The following is a 14,521-nucleotide window of genomic DNA, read 5'->3' as shown; positions in this document are numbered from 1 at the left end:
GATATGGTCATGTGGAGAGAATGGATAACAATAGAGTGGTGAAAAAGGTATATCTGAGCGAAATTGAAGGAGGGAGGAGGCGAGGTAGGCCAAGGAGAAGGTGGAGGGATATGGTGGATGAGTATGTGAGGAAGAGAGGTATGGAAGTCGGTGTGGCTAGGGGACTAAAGAGAGATCGAGCTGGCTGGATGAATGTTGTGAGAAGTGCATGATAAGGGATTTGGCACCCCTTTTTAACATGACAGCATCTGGATTGACTCTGTCTGATACATTTATGTGAAGGTACAGAATGTGGGAATGATTTTGACGTATCAGATAGAGCCAGGATTCCAGAGGCTTGAATGATGAGTGATCGGTAGCGTGGCCCATTGGATTGGGCAGACTTGAGCTGTCTGGATGTTGCTACTCCTCACCCTGCCCTAGGGTGGGAAAGGAGGTCTGGATGATGATGATGATGATGATGATGATGGTGATGATGTTATCATTTCAAGTGCTATTAAGTATATTGCTCTGAAATTTCAGGATGCATATAAAGCACGTTGTCAGAAGACTGGAGAAGTGTGTAATGGGTCATGTGGTGGGGCCAAGAACGGAGACAGTAACTGCAATGTGGAGGAGAATGGATTGGGTTCTGATATGATGGTGGAGCAGGAGGAGCTACATTTAAGTGCTAGAGGCATTCAGTGGTACCAGCCAAACACCACAGATGTAAGTATCAGGAAAGAAGTTGAAAGGAAAAGATTGAGGTGGTTTGGACATGTTGAGAGGATGAACCAGGGGACCTGGGTGACAAGATGTACAATTGGAGTAGTATCAGGAAAGGTAGACCAAGGAACACATGGGAGGAAATGGTGTGTACTGACCTAAGATCTAGAGGTAGCTATTACAGAGAGCTGGCACAGGTCCGAGCAAGGTGGATGAGTACTGTTTGGTGAACATCTGACCCACGCTGTATGGAAAACATACATAAAACCACTTAGTTATGAGACATAAACTGTAGAAGGATGAAATGTGGGCCAGATTAAGATGAAAAGGTTATAGCAATACCTTCAGAACACTTAAAAACTCACCGTTCTGATGATTACTTGGCCTTGGGCAGAGATGTAAATATGAAAGATATGAAAATATACGAAAGAATTTGGAAAAGGAAATGAAGATGTAGGGGATGAAAGTGGTTTTTCCTTTTGATTAGCCGAGTTGTACCAATAGATCAGTGTAGGAATGTGATGTTAGCTAATAATTACAAAGCAGTGCTCTGGAAAGGATGTAGTCATAATATTGTCTTATTCTTTCTTTAAGCTGAAAGGGATGGAAATCTGGGCTGCCAAGGTCAAAGAACTGTAGCAAATAAGAGAAAACTGGAGGGTAGGTGGAAAGACTTAATTCAGAAATCGAATTAATGGGAGTGACGAGTAGAATGGTTGTAAAATGCAGCAAAAAGTGTTACAAGGAACTGTATTTTCTTCACCTTAACTTGGCATAAAATTGCAGTGTCCCCATCTTGAGTGATAAGGTGTAGGGTCAGACAAACACTAGAATATGCTGCTACTAATGAAAATCTGCAGTGGGCTGTTTATTGTCTTACTTTGGAAAATAGAATACAAAAGGGCAAACATCTTAACCAAGATAAGGTGGAGTTAATATATTAAAAGAAAAGTGATTGTTTCTTTCTTTTACTTTAAAGGCTCTTCTTGATTTTGAATTTTTATTTTCAGGGCATTTTGAACATTCTGAAGACAACTGAACCAAGTGCAAATGTGCGCATCGTTGTTGGCAACACAGGCCAAGGTATTGTATCATGAATGTTTTTTGACCTGTCAGGTCAATCCAGGATTCCAGGGGTTTGAATGGTGAGTGAATGGGAGTGTGGCTCATTCTGTTGGGCAAACTTTGGTTAGTATTTAATTCTATGAAGCTTATTTATTCTGGCTGTGTGGACCTTACCTCACTCCACCTTTGGTTGGGAAAGGAGGCCTGCATAATGATGATGATGATGAATATGATTTGATTTTCTTGTGATCTGGTCGTCGGGTCACCATTTATCATCATCGTCGTCATCTTTGGGTGATTCTTCTGTCTTTTGTATGATCTATTACAGTTCCCTTCTTTCCTTTAGGGTGCGGTCACACTGAACGCGACGAGCGGGGCGACTTGAGCGGGGAGGGATTAGGTGACAGGATGAAACACACTAAATATTATGTGGGTGGCCACACTGAATGAATGGGGAGGTTTGTTGCCCCGCTTACCCTCCACGCTCGTCGCTACGCGATGCAGCATGTTCCAAAATGTCGTGCACTGCCTAGCGACACCCCCACTCCCCAGGCATTTGCATCATCATTCATTCATGCTGGTACAGTACACCCTCATTATCGACGTTTTTTTTATTGACGGATTTGATTATCGACGGTTTTTTTGTCTCCTGGGAGTTAAATTATTATTATTAAAAAAATAAAAAAATAAAGAATTGTATTGGCACCTCCTAGCAAGTTTGCGCACCATCCTGCCAGGTGTCTCTGGCTGCTTGCGGCATGTTCCCGCCGACCCAACAAACAACAGCATCAGTACACGTTTGTCTGTTATTCTCATATCGTGTTCGGCCACATCTATCGTGCTCTCGCGATCATCAAGGCTCCGAAGTGCCCTTGTAACACTCCAGCTGGAAATAAGGCAGCTAAGAAAGCAAGGAAAGTACTTACCTTGGAAGTAAAGAACGAAATATTACAAAAACTTAGAAGTGGAATGAGCTATGCAGCGGTTGGTCGCGAGTATGGCATGAATGAGTCCAGTGTTCGTGGCATAAAATGGAGAGAAAAAGACATTAAAGATGCTCTAGCTTCGTGCACACCAGGATCGGCTAAAGTAACGATGCATGTGAGAGATGATGCCTTGGTGAAGGTGGAAAAGGCACTGAATATTTGGACTGAGGACTTAAACCGTCGACACGTGCCGCTAGACTCCCAGTTCATCAGAAACAAAGCAAAACAACTATATGCTCGGTTTGCTGGTGAAAGCAGTGGTGTTGGTGAAGATAATGGTGATGAAAGTGAGGCAGGTGAAAATAGTGACGATGGTGATGAAAGTAATGACGATGGTGATAGGCCTAGTAATGTTGGTGCTTCTAGGCAAAAGAAATTTGCAGCCAGCAAGGGCTGGTTTGAGAATTTTAAGAAAAGGTATGGCCTACATAACATTAGGATGACTGGTGTAGCATCTTCAGCAGATCAGATAGCAGGAGAATCGTACCCACGTGACTTTGCTGAACTTATAAGGGAGAAAGGGTACAGGCATGAACAAGTGTTTAATGCGGACGAAACACGCCTGTGGTGGAAGAAAATGCCTAAAAGAACGTACATTTTGAAGGAGGAGAAAAGTGCGCCAGGCTTTAAAGCAGCAAAAGATCGTGTGTCTGTGCTGTTATGTGGTAATGCAGAAGGACATATGATAAAACCCATGCTCCTGTATCATTTGTTATAAAGACGAGTTGGATTTTTTGTCAATAAAGGATATTTCTTGCAAAAGTTAGGCAGAGATTAAATATGAAATATACGAGCATAAGGAGAGTTGAATTTTCCTAAAAGAAGATCCTAGCGAAAGCTAGGCTAAGATTCATCTTTGATAGCATAAACTGCCATACAGTCGTGAAAATTTAGGTCTGGGAGAAATGGAATATCAAGAATGAAAGGAAGCTCTTGAGAATGAAAGTAAATAGGAGAGCGTGGTCTCTCTGGTATGAGCTAGCAGCACCGGCGTGTGTTGTGAAGATCGGTGCGAACAGCTGATCTGACGTAACACTTGCCTCACACTCTCAGTTATTAGAACGTATGAATGACCACCACTGCTGCTTTCGTTTTTTTTTTTTTTTTACACACTCGGTTATGTAAACATATGGATGGCTACAACTGCTGGTTTCGCCTTTTATTTTTAGATGGAGAGAGGTGTAAGTGGAGAGAGAAGTGATGATACAGCAGCCATTACAAGTTGAGGTCCAGTGTACGACCACTATGCATCAACATCAGAGATTATGCTATTTTTTCCATAATTCTTTACTTAATATAAGTAGTTTTATTATGATATTCAGTTTTTCAATTGCCTAACTAATTTATTTCTAAGAAACACTAAAACTAAACTGCATATTACATACGAGTGATTGAAGGGATACTAAAATATATAAATAAAGGGTACCTGACCAGACGAAAATCGGTATCGACGGTTTTAGGCATCGACGGGTATCTTAGGTACCTAACCCCCGTCGATAATGAGGGTGTACTGTACTGCGTGTTGCTACGGTTAGGTTCTGGTAATTATGTCTACTGAACATCTATTATTATTGGAGCCGTGTACCACAGGAGAGCTGTGTGGGACCCAAGTGACCCACTCCACAAAAATACTGGCATGTTGAAGAAACACTGGGAAAATATCTGAATAATTTCAGACAAATGATAAATTATAATTGAGCATTTGTCATGCGATTGCTTAAGTAACGTTTGTTCCAGCGTTGTTAGAAAACCTATAAAAGACCATTAATGTCTAGAATTCATACTAGTATTTATTGCTCTATTCCCTTTGTTACACCGTAAGTCTAAAACTAATAAACAGATAAGTGTATATACTATATGTATGTGTATATGTATATATGTAATGAACATGGACAATTTTATTATTCAATACTTAAATCTATGAAATATAATTCAGTAGGTAGTGAATTGTGCAATGGACATTTCACTATAGGCATGCTTCTGACTATCTGTTGCCCACAAGGTTGCCGCTTCCTATTTGGACAGGCATCACATTGACGCTCACCTCCCCGCTCGTTGCGTTCAGTGTGGCCGCACACTTATAGTTTATGATCTCATCAGCAGCTAAACATTAAAGAACTGATTTTCGAGGTAAGAATAAAATGAAAAATCATCTGCAGTAAATAAAACTCATTCCTCCTCCTCCTCCTCCTCCTCCTCCTCCTCCTCCTCCTCCTCGTGTTCTTCTTCTTCTTCTTCTTCTTTCATGCTGAATGAATACTTTTTTCATGTTGCATATTTAGTGGTTGTTTTTGTTCTATAAAGTTATTGCATTTGTGAATCTAGATAGAACATTTGACGGAAATAAAGTCCTTGAACAAATCTTGTAAGTACAATAAAGTAAAGTGGTAGTCATTAAGCTTTTGGACTCCAGGTTGCTTCTTGAACAAAGATGGTGGTGGAAAGCAGTGCCAGCTTCTGTTTCTCCTGTTGTCTCTGTCAGCCATGTCATCTCCACCCTGTTAAACCTCCTTACTCTCACCGTTCAAGAATGTCTGGACTGGGTAGCCTGGCCCTGGGTTTGTATGTTCCTGGTGAGGCAGTCAAGAATGAATTAAGACTCTTGGCTTAAAGAGGTAACAGTGTGGTGTTGTTTTGTTTCTTGTAGGGCTTGGAAGAGTTAATGGTGTGTTGTTTTGTGCAGGGATTGAAGGGGTTAATTGTGTTGTTTTGTGCAGGGATTGAAGGGGTTAATGGTGTGTTGTTTTGTGCAGGTATTGAAGGAGTTAATGATATGTTGTTTTGTGCAGGGATTGAAGGGGTTAATGGTGTGTTGTTTTGTGCAGGGATTGAAGGGGTTAATGGTGTGTTGTTTTGTGCAGGGATTGAAGGAGTTAATGATGTGTTGTTTTGTGCAGGTATTGAAGAGGTTAATGGTGTGTTGTTTTGTGCAGGGATTGAAGGGGTTAATGGTGTGTTGTTTTGTGCAGGGATTGAAGGGGTTAATGGTGTGTTGTTTTGTGCAAAGATTGAAGGGGTTAATGATGTGTGCCTGTGAGGTGGAGCCAGGATTCTAGGAGCTCCAGTGGTGAGTGAATGAGTGTGGCCTATTCAGTTGTGCAAATTTTGGTTAGTGTTCAGTCTGTCAAGCTTTATCTTCCTCTCAACCCTACCTCATCCCCATCGTTAGTTGGTGAGGTCTGGATGATGGTGGTCTGTGATGATCTATGCCTTGTACATCAACACTAATGGTGCTTATGAGCTGTGCAGAGTAGAGTTAGGTCTTTCACAGCAGTGCAGACCAGTGTCAGTGGTCATCTACCCTTAAATGTATTCTACTGGACTAGTGTAGTCTAGTCTCATATCTCTAAACTTTGAATTGGGTAAAATGTAACAGGTTGTTATCATTTAGCATGCACCAGTACTCAGAGAATTAATATCGTGGTGTGTTGTTTTTGTCCAGGAGTGTACAAACATGATGGTCCATATAACGTGTACATCAACACTGGTGGCATCAAGGAGCTGTACCGTGTGAAGATGGGACCGCCGCTAGAGATGGGTGCCAATGTGAGCATGAGTGAAGCCTTAAAGGTGTTCTCCCGTGCTGCTGCTGACCTGCCTGGCTACCAGTATCTGGAACATATTGCTGCACACTGGCAAATAGTGGCCAACGTATCCATCAGAAATGTCAGTACATGTGCATAGAGTTGTTTTTTTAATGGGAGAATGAAGAATGAGAGACTGACTAGAAGTGTATCTATGAATGTGGTGAAGGGAGAGAAGGGGAGAGGAAGCCGTAGGCTAAGGTGGAGTGGGGTAGAGAGGTATTGAATAAGGGTGGTTTTGAGTTGGAGGGAGGACATTCTGATGGCAGAGAACAGGATGTTTTGGATGCACTTTGTGACTAGCCACTCAAGGATTAAGGCATCTGGTTATAGATAGATAGATTGGAAGAAAATATGATACAGTTTCAATAACCTGAGTGTCGGTTGTAGAACAGAATTTCAGTGGATTCACCAATGAAGAGAGCCAAGATTCTTGGGGCTTGAATGTTGAGTACAAAAATGTTTGGGCCATTTCACTTGGCGTACTATGAAGAGCTTCTCCGTTAAATTTTCTCTCGCCCTACTTTTGTGGACCCTATCTCACCCCATCCAAAAGTGGGAAGAGGGGGTAGGATGATGATGATCAAGTATCTGTCTGTCTGTTGCCAGACTCCTTAATGTAAGGGGTGATCACAAACAAATCGCCTCCTCGTAGCCCTGTCCCCCGTCGTTTCACCGTTCTCCCCCCAGCCCACACACCCCTCTCCCATATACCTTTCCACTCCATCCCTCCATCTCATCCTCAGCCTCTCCCTCGCTCCCCTCCCCTCCCCTCCACCTCACTCACATACGTTCTCCTCGTTATTCTCTTGCTTTCTATCCATTCCACATGCCAAACCACCTCAAAGTATTTCTCCTAACTCTTTCTATCACATCCACATCCACACCACAGTGCTCCTTCACTTCCCTTGTTGTCAGTCTGTCTCTCCATGCAGCTCCATATGTATATACAGTAAACCCGCATTTTTTGCGGATTTTTTGTCTACGGTTTTGCCCTCTCGCGGATTTTTGTAGCATTAATAAGTTCAACTAAAATATCCTTGAATATACAGAAAACAAAAAATTTGACATTCCCGTAGCTTCCAATTGTAGCGCGGTATACTCACGCCACCCTCTGTCCCTTTCCCGCGGCCCCTCTGCCAGTGTTACCATATCTAGCATAATTTTATTCTTTTAGCATAATTTTGATCAAATTTTCGAGTCTGGAATATTTTTTAGCATATTAGAAGTTTTAGAATCATTCTAGCATAATATAGAATGGAATGGAATATTTTTGGAATAATTTTATAAAAGCCACAAATCAGAGAGAGAGAGAGAGAGAGAGAGAGAGAGAGAGGGAGGGAGGGAGAGACGAATACGGTAAGAAGATGTTTGAATAGTTGGTTACTTTCAGTTTGGGCTTGGTTGGGTTGGATTAGGTTAGGTTAGGTTAGGTTAGGTTGGATTAGGTTAGGTTAGGTTCGGTTCGGTTAGGTTAGGTTAGGTTAGGATAAGTTTGAGCTTTGTACTTTACCCATGAAACCTAGGTTTTTCCGATGGATTTTGGTATGATTCATTCGATTTTCAGCTTTTCAGTCGGAAATGACCATTTTCTGTGTTTCCCCCCCTCCCTATAACCTCCGATTCCTCAAAGATCCCCCATTATTGCAGGGGGATGGGGGGGTCATATCTAAAAATCTGGTTATTTCTGACGGAAATTATGCTCAAAATCGAATGAATCACATCAAAATCCATCAGAAAAACGTAAGTTTCGTGGGAAAAAGCAGTATGGGCAGAAAACCAATATTTATCCTCTTACTGTATGTAGGTTCATTTTAATATTTTCATAGTAAACAATACATAATTAATATGTTGCACGAATATGTATAGAATTTTATCATTTAGCTTCAAGTTAGCATTTCATTTTTTACTTGGAACAAATTTGCTCAATCTAGCATAATTTTTTCATTGCCCTAGCATAATTTCGTTGTTTGGATATGGCAACACTGCTTTCTGCCCCGCATTCCTCCATTTCCTCAGTCCACGCCTGACTGCCTCACGTGTGTGGTGTACTTGTAACCGCAGTATGATACGAGCCTCTTGCCTCCCACTTGCTTTCCACATGGCCCCAGGACGTAAGCCAGCCTCACCAAAGGCTAATAATACAATTAGTAAGAACTCCAAAGTGACAAAACGATCAAGAAAAGTTATGACCTTAGCAGAGAAAATTGTGTTACTGGACAATCTAAGAAACGACCGTGGGAGTGTTTGCTATCACCAGTTAATGCATCTTTTTATTTTGTACTGTTTTGTGAATAAATGTGTAGATAATTGTGTATTACAGTACGGTGTTTACGTTTTTCCTTCATAATGGAGTATGTGCTTTCAATCTTGTAAGAAGGTATTTCGGGATGAGTATGGAGGTTTCGGGACAATTCGCAGTCACAACAAACACAAAACAATTCGCCTTCATTAACCCTTTAACCGCGGGTATTGTTTTGGTCTGACTGTCCTCTCCTGCGGGGGTTTCAGCCAAATGTAAACAAACCTTTAAACCTTAATAACTCTGCACAGAATAAAGCTAGAGAAAGAAATAAGGTACCATTAGAAAGTACTAACCTTCAGCTTTCCATTGATGTAGGTTTCATGACTTTGTTGACTTTCACAGGACGGGCAGTGCCGTTAGAAGTGAGGGGTGTAAAATCACTATTTTTCGCTCACACATCATTACCTTCGCTCATACACCATTACCAAATGCCAACCTCATTCTGATAATAATACTATAAACATATATGAACACTGCACATACGATAAACACCCACTCTGTGTTCACTAAGGCAGGTAAAAGGCACTGTAATTACCTGCACTTCACTGCCACATCAGCGGTGTTGTAATCACTATTTTTCGCTCACACACCATTACCAAATGCCAACCTCATTCTGATAATAATACTATAAACATATATGAACACTGCACATACGATAAACACCCACTCTGTGTTCACTGAGGCAGGTAAAAGGCACTGTAATTGCCTGCACTTCACTGCCACATCAGCGGTGTTGTAATCACTATTTTTCGTTCACACACCATTACCAAATGCCAATCACATTCTGATAATAATACTATAAACATATATGAACACTGCACATACGATAAACACCCACTCTGTGTTCACTGAGACAGGTAAAAGGCACTGTAATTGCCTGCACTTCACTGCCACATCAACATGTGTTGTCACTCACACAGCTGGACAGATACTGATGCGCGCTTGGTCAGGGGTGGGGTGGGGGGCCCAGGGGGTGGGAGGTGGGGCCCCAGGGGGGGGAAGAGGGAGGTGGGGGTCGGCTGGAGTGAAAGAACTTAATAGCTACTCTCCCTTGAAACAATTGGCGCACGGAAAAAACGCGGGGTATTCAAAATATTCACAAACATTCGAGAATGACACCCGCGGTTTGGTCCAGTTTTTGCAACGTCATTCTGGAATGACACCCGCGGTTAAAGGGTTAATGAAGATAGCTATGGGTGACGCTAGAATATAATTCAAAGGCAACTATAGCGAGGAAGAAACAAGTTAATTATTGACTAAAGGAGCAACTAATAAATAATATCCAGAACCTACGCTACTGAACATTGACTTTGCTGGATCCCCCTGAAATACAGTTATTAAAGTATTGATTAATTAATAAGTATATTGTATTGATTAATTAATAATAAGTATATTTATAAAAGTATTGATTAGTATATTTATAGAATGGCGGGGAATCGTCCAGGGTGCGAATTGTTCTGAAGGGGAATCGTCCATGTTTTGATGGGGAATTGTCTGACGGCGAATTGTCTCGCAATCAGTATGAACATGGACTGTGTGATGGGCAGCATGGTGGACACAAGTGTAAGATTCAATTGTTAATAGAGTATTCGCGGAATTGACTTCGCGGGGGTTACAAGAACGTAACTACCGCAAAATATGCGGGATTACTGTACCTCATAAATAACTAATTTCCACAGCTCTCACTCTTGGCATGTGCCCATCCAGCAAGGTCCAAGCTTTGCTTCCATATGTTAGAGTTGGTATCACAGTACTGTCATGCAGCGACTTTTTTACTTCCATGCTCACTTCCCTATTTCTTATCACTGCTTTTAAAGAGCCAGCAACCTTTCTTCCCTGTTGTACCCTTTCAAGCACTTAATCCTCCAAATTTCCATCCTTACTCATCACACTACCCAAGTACTTAAATGCACTCACATTTTCCATTTCATCATCATCCAACCTTCTTGTACATTCATTGACTTAATTTCTCTGGAAGACCATAGCTTTACGCTTCCCTTTACTTTACCCTTCCCTGTATTCACCTTTTGATTCCATTTCTCACACACACTCCCAAAATCATTCACCAGTCCTTGCAGTTCCCCTTCATCTTCATGTAATAGTACATTATAATCATCAGACAACAGTACAGGAAGTTTCCAGACAATGCCCTCTCTCATTAGGGCTGCACCAACATCCACTGTCCTACCTTGTATCTCTTTTATAACCCCATTCATATACAGATTGAACAACCATGACAACATGACACATCTCTGTCTCAGTCAAGTATGATTGAACGTAGCCCCTTCTGTCTGAGTATATGATCAACATTTGATTCTTGCTATCTTTTGACAATTATTGGCTTTAGAGAAAGAGAGATTGTAGAGAAGGGTTTAGAAGTTGTTTCCCATGAATCCCTTTAAAACTGCATCTCTCTCTCTCTCTCTCTCTCTCTCCTCCTAATCTGCATAAAATTGTCTATAGATAGGATGAATAAAAAGAAATTACATCACCAAACTGAAGAGATGAAAAATATGTAAAAAAGAAAAAGAAAAAGAAGAAAAAAAACAGCCTAAATGCTTTAGGATTTGGAGGGCAGTTTGATTTTACATTTGTTTGTGTGAAGTATGACCTATTATCCTTTGAATAGTCATACAAGTTCAGTTTCTGTCAAGTATGTATGTTTAAATTTGTGACATGAATTGTAAACCTGTTTTATATTAAAGTACTGTACAGTATTTTATTATTACAGTAGATTTTATGTAAGTCTGTTGTATGATACAGGATCTTTAGACTTTCACATGATAATATAACAATGCTGTTAATTGTTCAGATGGAAGAATTTTACCCACATTTGGAAAACTTGTGAACTGTGGAGACAAAACAGGTTATGCTAGACTTGTATATCCCAGGCAGCAGCTTTACCAAATGTGAGTAGGTTACCAGTAAGACTCTTCATTGTGTAAACATTATAGTATCATATTTTACATATATTATTTCAAGTTGGTGTAACCTTTATAATATCGCAGTGCTCATGTATTATTTCAGGTTGGTAGCTGGGCTGGAAACCTGATGCTGAAACACAAACATCGTGAATTCCCCTCCGATATTTTCCTCACTCTGTTGGTGGCTGATGCTCAGCTTGTGCTTCATCATGCCGACTCCAGCCCCCCCTCACAAGTCAACCTCAAGCAATTCCTGGAAACAGACATGACGAAAACTATTATTCACTCTGTCATTCTTCCTCCCATGGATCCTAATGTGCAGGTACAGCACTAGATATGTTAGATGTTATTTATTGTATTGTATTGTGCCGCATTTGTCTCTTTATTCTACATAAGATTTCACTCATCTTAAATGTTGGGACCAACTGCCTAGCCCTGGGCTCCTACGCTCCTCATGGGGCAATGTAGGATTGGATGGTGGATGGAAGGATGGATGGTGGTAGATGGGGGCACTCACCATCCACTCACTAGATGTAGTGTTGTTTTGGGTGTCTGCCCTTTCCTCTCTTCCTTCCTTCCTCTCCTATCTTACTTTCCTTTATTCATTCTTCTTCCTTCTGCCTATGGGTGACTTAAAACTCCCTCTTATATCTTTCTTTCCTTCATCCTTTCCTATTCTTGCGTTTGGGTGACTACACTGAGTGACAAGCCAAATCGTTTCCCGTATACCAGGAAACAATTTACTGTGCACCAAATTATGGCACCTGGTGGGTTAGTGGGTAATTAAGGCACTCCAATTGGATTGAGCCAGTGAAGGTTTTTATCTAATGAGTGGTTGGTGTTTATTGCTCACGTAATGCCACTCAGGGATGAGTGGGGCTGGGCACTCATCGTAAATGTCAGGACCAAATTGCCTAGCCCGAGGCTACTACGCTTTCACGTGGGACAACGTAGGATTGGATGATGCATGGATTGGTAGTTTTATGATAGGTTAGGACATCCACTATCAACTCACTTGATGTAATGCTGCCTTCCTGTCTCTACACTGAGTGACAAGCTAAACAGTTTCCTGTAAGCCAGGAAACCATTTGCTGTGTTGGTGGTTACCATATAATCAAATGACACCTAGTGGGTAAAGACACACCAACTGGATTCTCCAAAGGTTTACTTCCAAGGGTTAGTTTGGGTTTATTTTTCACATAGTGTCACTTGGGCAAGAGAGGCTGGTCACCCTCACCCTAAATGTATACCAGTACTCCTTATAGGGCAAAAAAGGATTGGATGATGAATGGATAGATGGGCATAGTTTTAATGTTTTAATTGATGAATTGACTCTCTGGCAGTTAATGTGAAATCCTTTTATAAAGAATAATATCCAAAGAACATGTACTGATGATTTTACATGTGTGGGAGAGCCAGGATTACAGGGGCTTGAATGATGTGTGAATGAGTATCTGGCCCATTTTTCTGGGAAGGCTGTTGATAGTTCTGTCTTGGTTATTCCTTCCCTCTCCTTACTTTCTGGATCCTTCCATACCCCATCCTTCAAGAGTGCCTCCTTTATCCATGTATATTGGCAAAATAAGTTTTTGTGTTTACAGAAGCTTTATATATATATATAGGTGGAGGCGCTCACCATCCACTCACTCGACGTAGTGCTGCTCTTGGGTGTCTGCCCTTTCCTCTCGTCAATCCTTCTTTTCTTCCATCCTCTTCTGTCTTTCTTCCCTTTGTTCTTTCCTCATTCATCTGCCTACGGGTGATTTTACACTCCCTCTTCTGTCTTTCTTTCCTTCATTGTTTCTTCTTCTTTCAGCCTGTGGGTGACTCTACACTGAGTGACAAGCCAAATGGTTTTCTGTACACCTGGAAACCATTTACGATGCTGGGTGGTAACCATATAACCAAATTTTGGATTGTGCCGGTGAAGGTTTATATCCAGGGGGTGGTTGGGGTTTATTGTTTACGTAATGCCACTCAGGGATGAGTGAGGTTGGTCACTCTCATCTTAAATGTTTGACCAACTTGCCTAGCCCCAGGCTCCTACGCTTCTCCTGGGGCAATGTAGGATTGGATGTTGAATGAATGATATATATATACTGTATATATATATATATATATATATATATATATATATATATATATATTTATTTATTTTTAGAAGGCTGACATGGATACTCCATTATTGTTTTTTTTCTTTTTCAGCACTTCATAGTAAAGTAACCTTTGGTATTTCATCATTACTCCCACATTACTGAAATCAGAGCTTCATCACTGTAATAATGTCTGTTTCGTTATTGTTGAACTGGATTACTGGCACCTTTATCTAATTCCATGTTAAATTGTATATGAAGCCCAGTGATTTATTATCTCACTGTTATGTAGTGTTGTCCAAAAAGATCACTAGCAGTTTTTCATCATTGTTTCTCAAAATTCATTGTACTCTGCACCAGCCAACTTGTCTGTAGATTCACACCATCTCCTCACAGTGACCTGTAATTGGTTAAGGTAACTTTCTTGCTATTGATAAAATGGTGATCTTTAAGTATGTTCATATTTATTCATAAATTTCACACTGACTGTCCTTCAGTATTGGATGGTGACTGAGTGGGTGTGGCACTACAGGCAAGTTGACAGACAGGCAGTAAAGTTGACTCTTTTCTTGTAACATTATTATGCCCGTCACAGAGACCCGTGTATTCTTTCAGATCCGCACATACAAAATCACCCCTCGAGCTGTTAATGCCCATGCTTATGTCAATGCATGTATCAAGATGAAATTAGATGCAGCAGATGGTTTCAGAGTTATGGAGAGACCGATGGTACTGTTTGGAGGAATCAATCCTAATTTTGTAAGTACAAAATGTGTGCTGTACAGCTTTTATACATTTTCATTTTGCTATGATATGGACAGAGAATTCTTTTCCTGTATGTCTGCATCAAAATCTTTCT

The 14,521-nt window shown here is 40.9% G+C and overlaps 1 protein-coding gene across 1 annotated transcript in view; it reads left to right on the top strand.

Annotated features, from left to right (window-relative positions):
* Positions 1–561: 561 nt before the first annotated feature.
* LOC145414384 (uncharacterized) overlaps positions 562–14,521 on the top strand; it is a 175,556-nt gene continuing 161,596 nt past the window's right edge. Inside the window, exons 1-5 of the mRNA XM_080283922.1 lie at positions 562–708; positions 1,716–1,788; positions 6,199–6,422; positions 11,673–11,891; positions 14,278–14,421. Coding sequence (XP_080140048.1) covers positions 637–708; positions 1,716–1,788; positions 6,199–6,422; positions 11,673–11,891; positions 14,278–14,421 — 732 coding nt within the window. The 5' untranslated portion in view covers positions 562–636. The remainder of the gene's footprint in view (positions 709–1,715; positions 1,789–6,198; positions 6,423–11,672; positions 11,892–14,277; positions 14,422–14,521) is intronic.

This window comes from Coenobita brevimanus, chromosome 99 (assembly GCF_032717465.1).
Source record: "Coenobita brevimanus isolate Jiangsu-jjx chromosome 99, ASM3271746v2, whole genome shotgun sequence".
NCBI lineage: Eukaryota > Metazoa > Arthropoda > Malacostraca > Decapoda > Coenobitidae > Coenobita > Coenobita brevimanus.
This window is presented reverse-complemented; position numbering and strand designations above follow the sequence as displayed.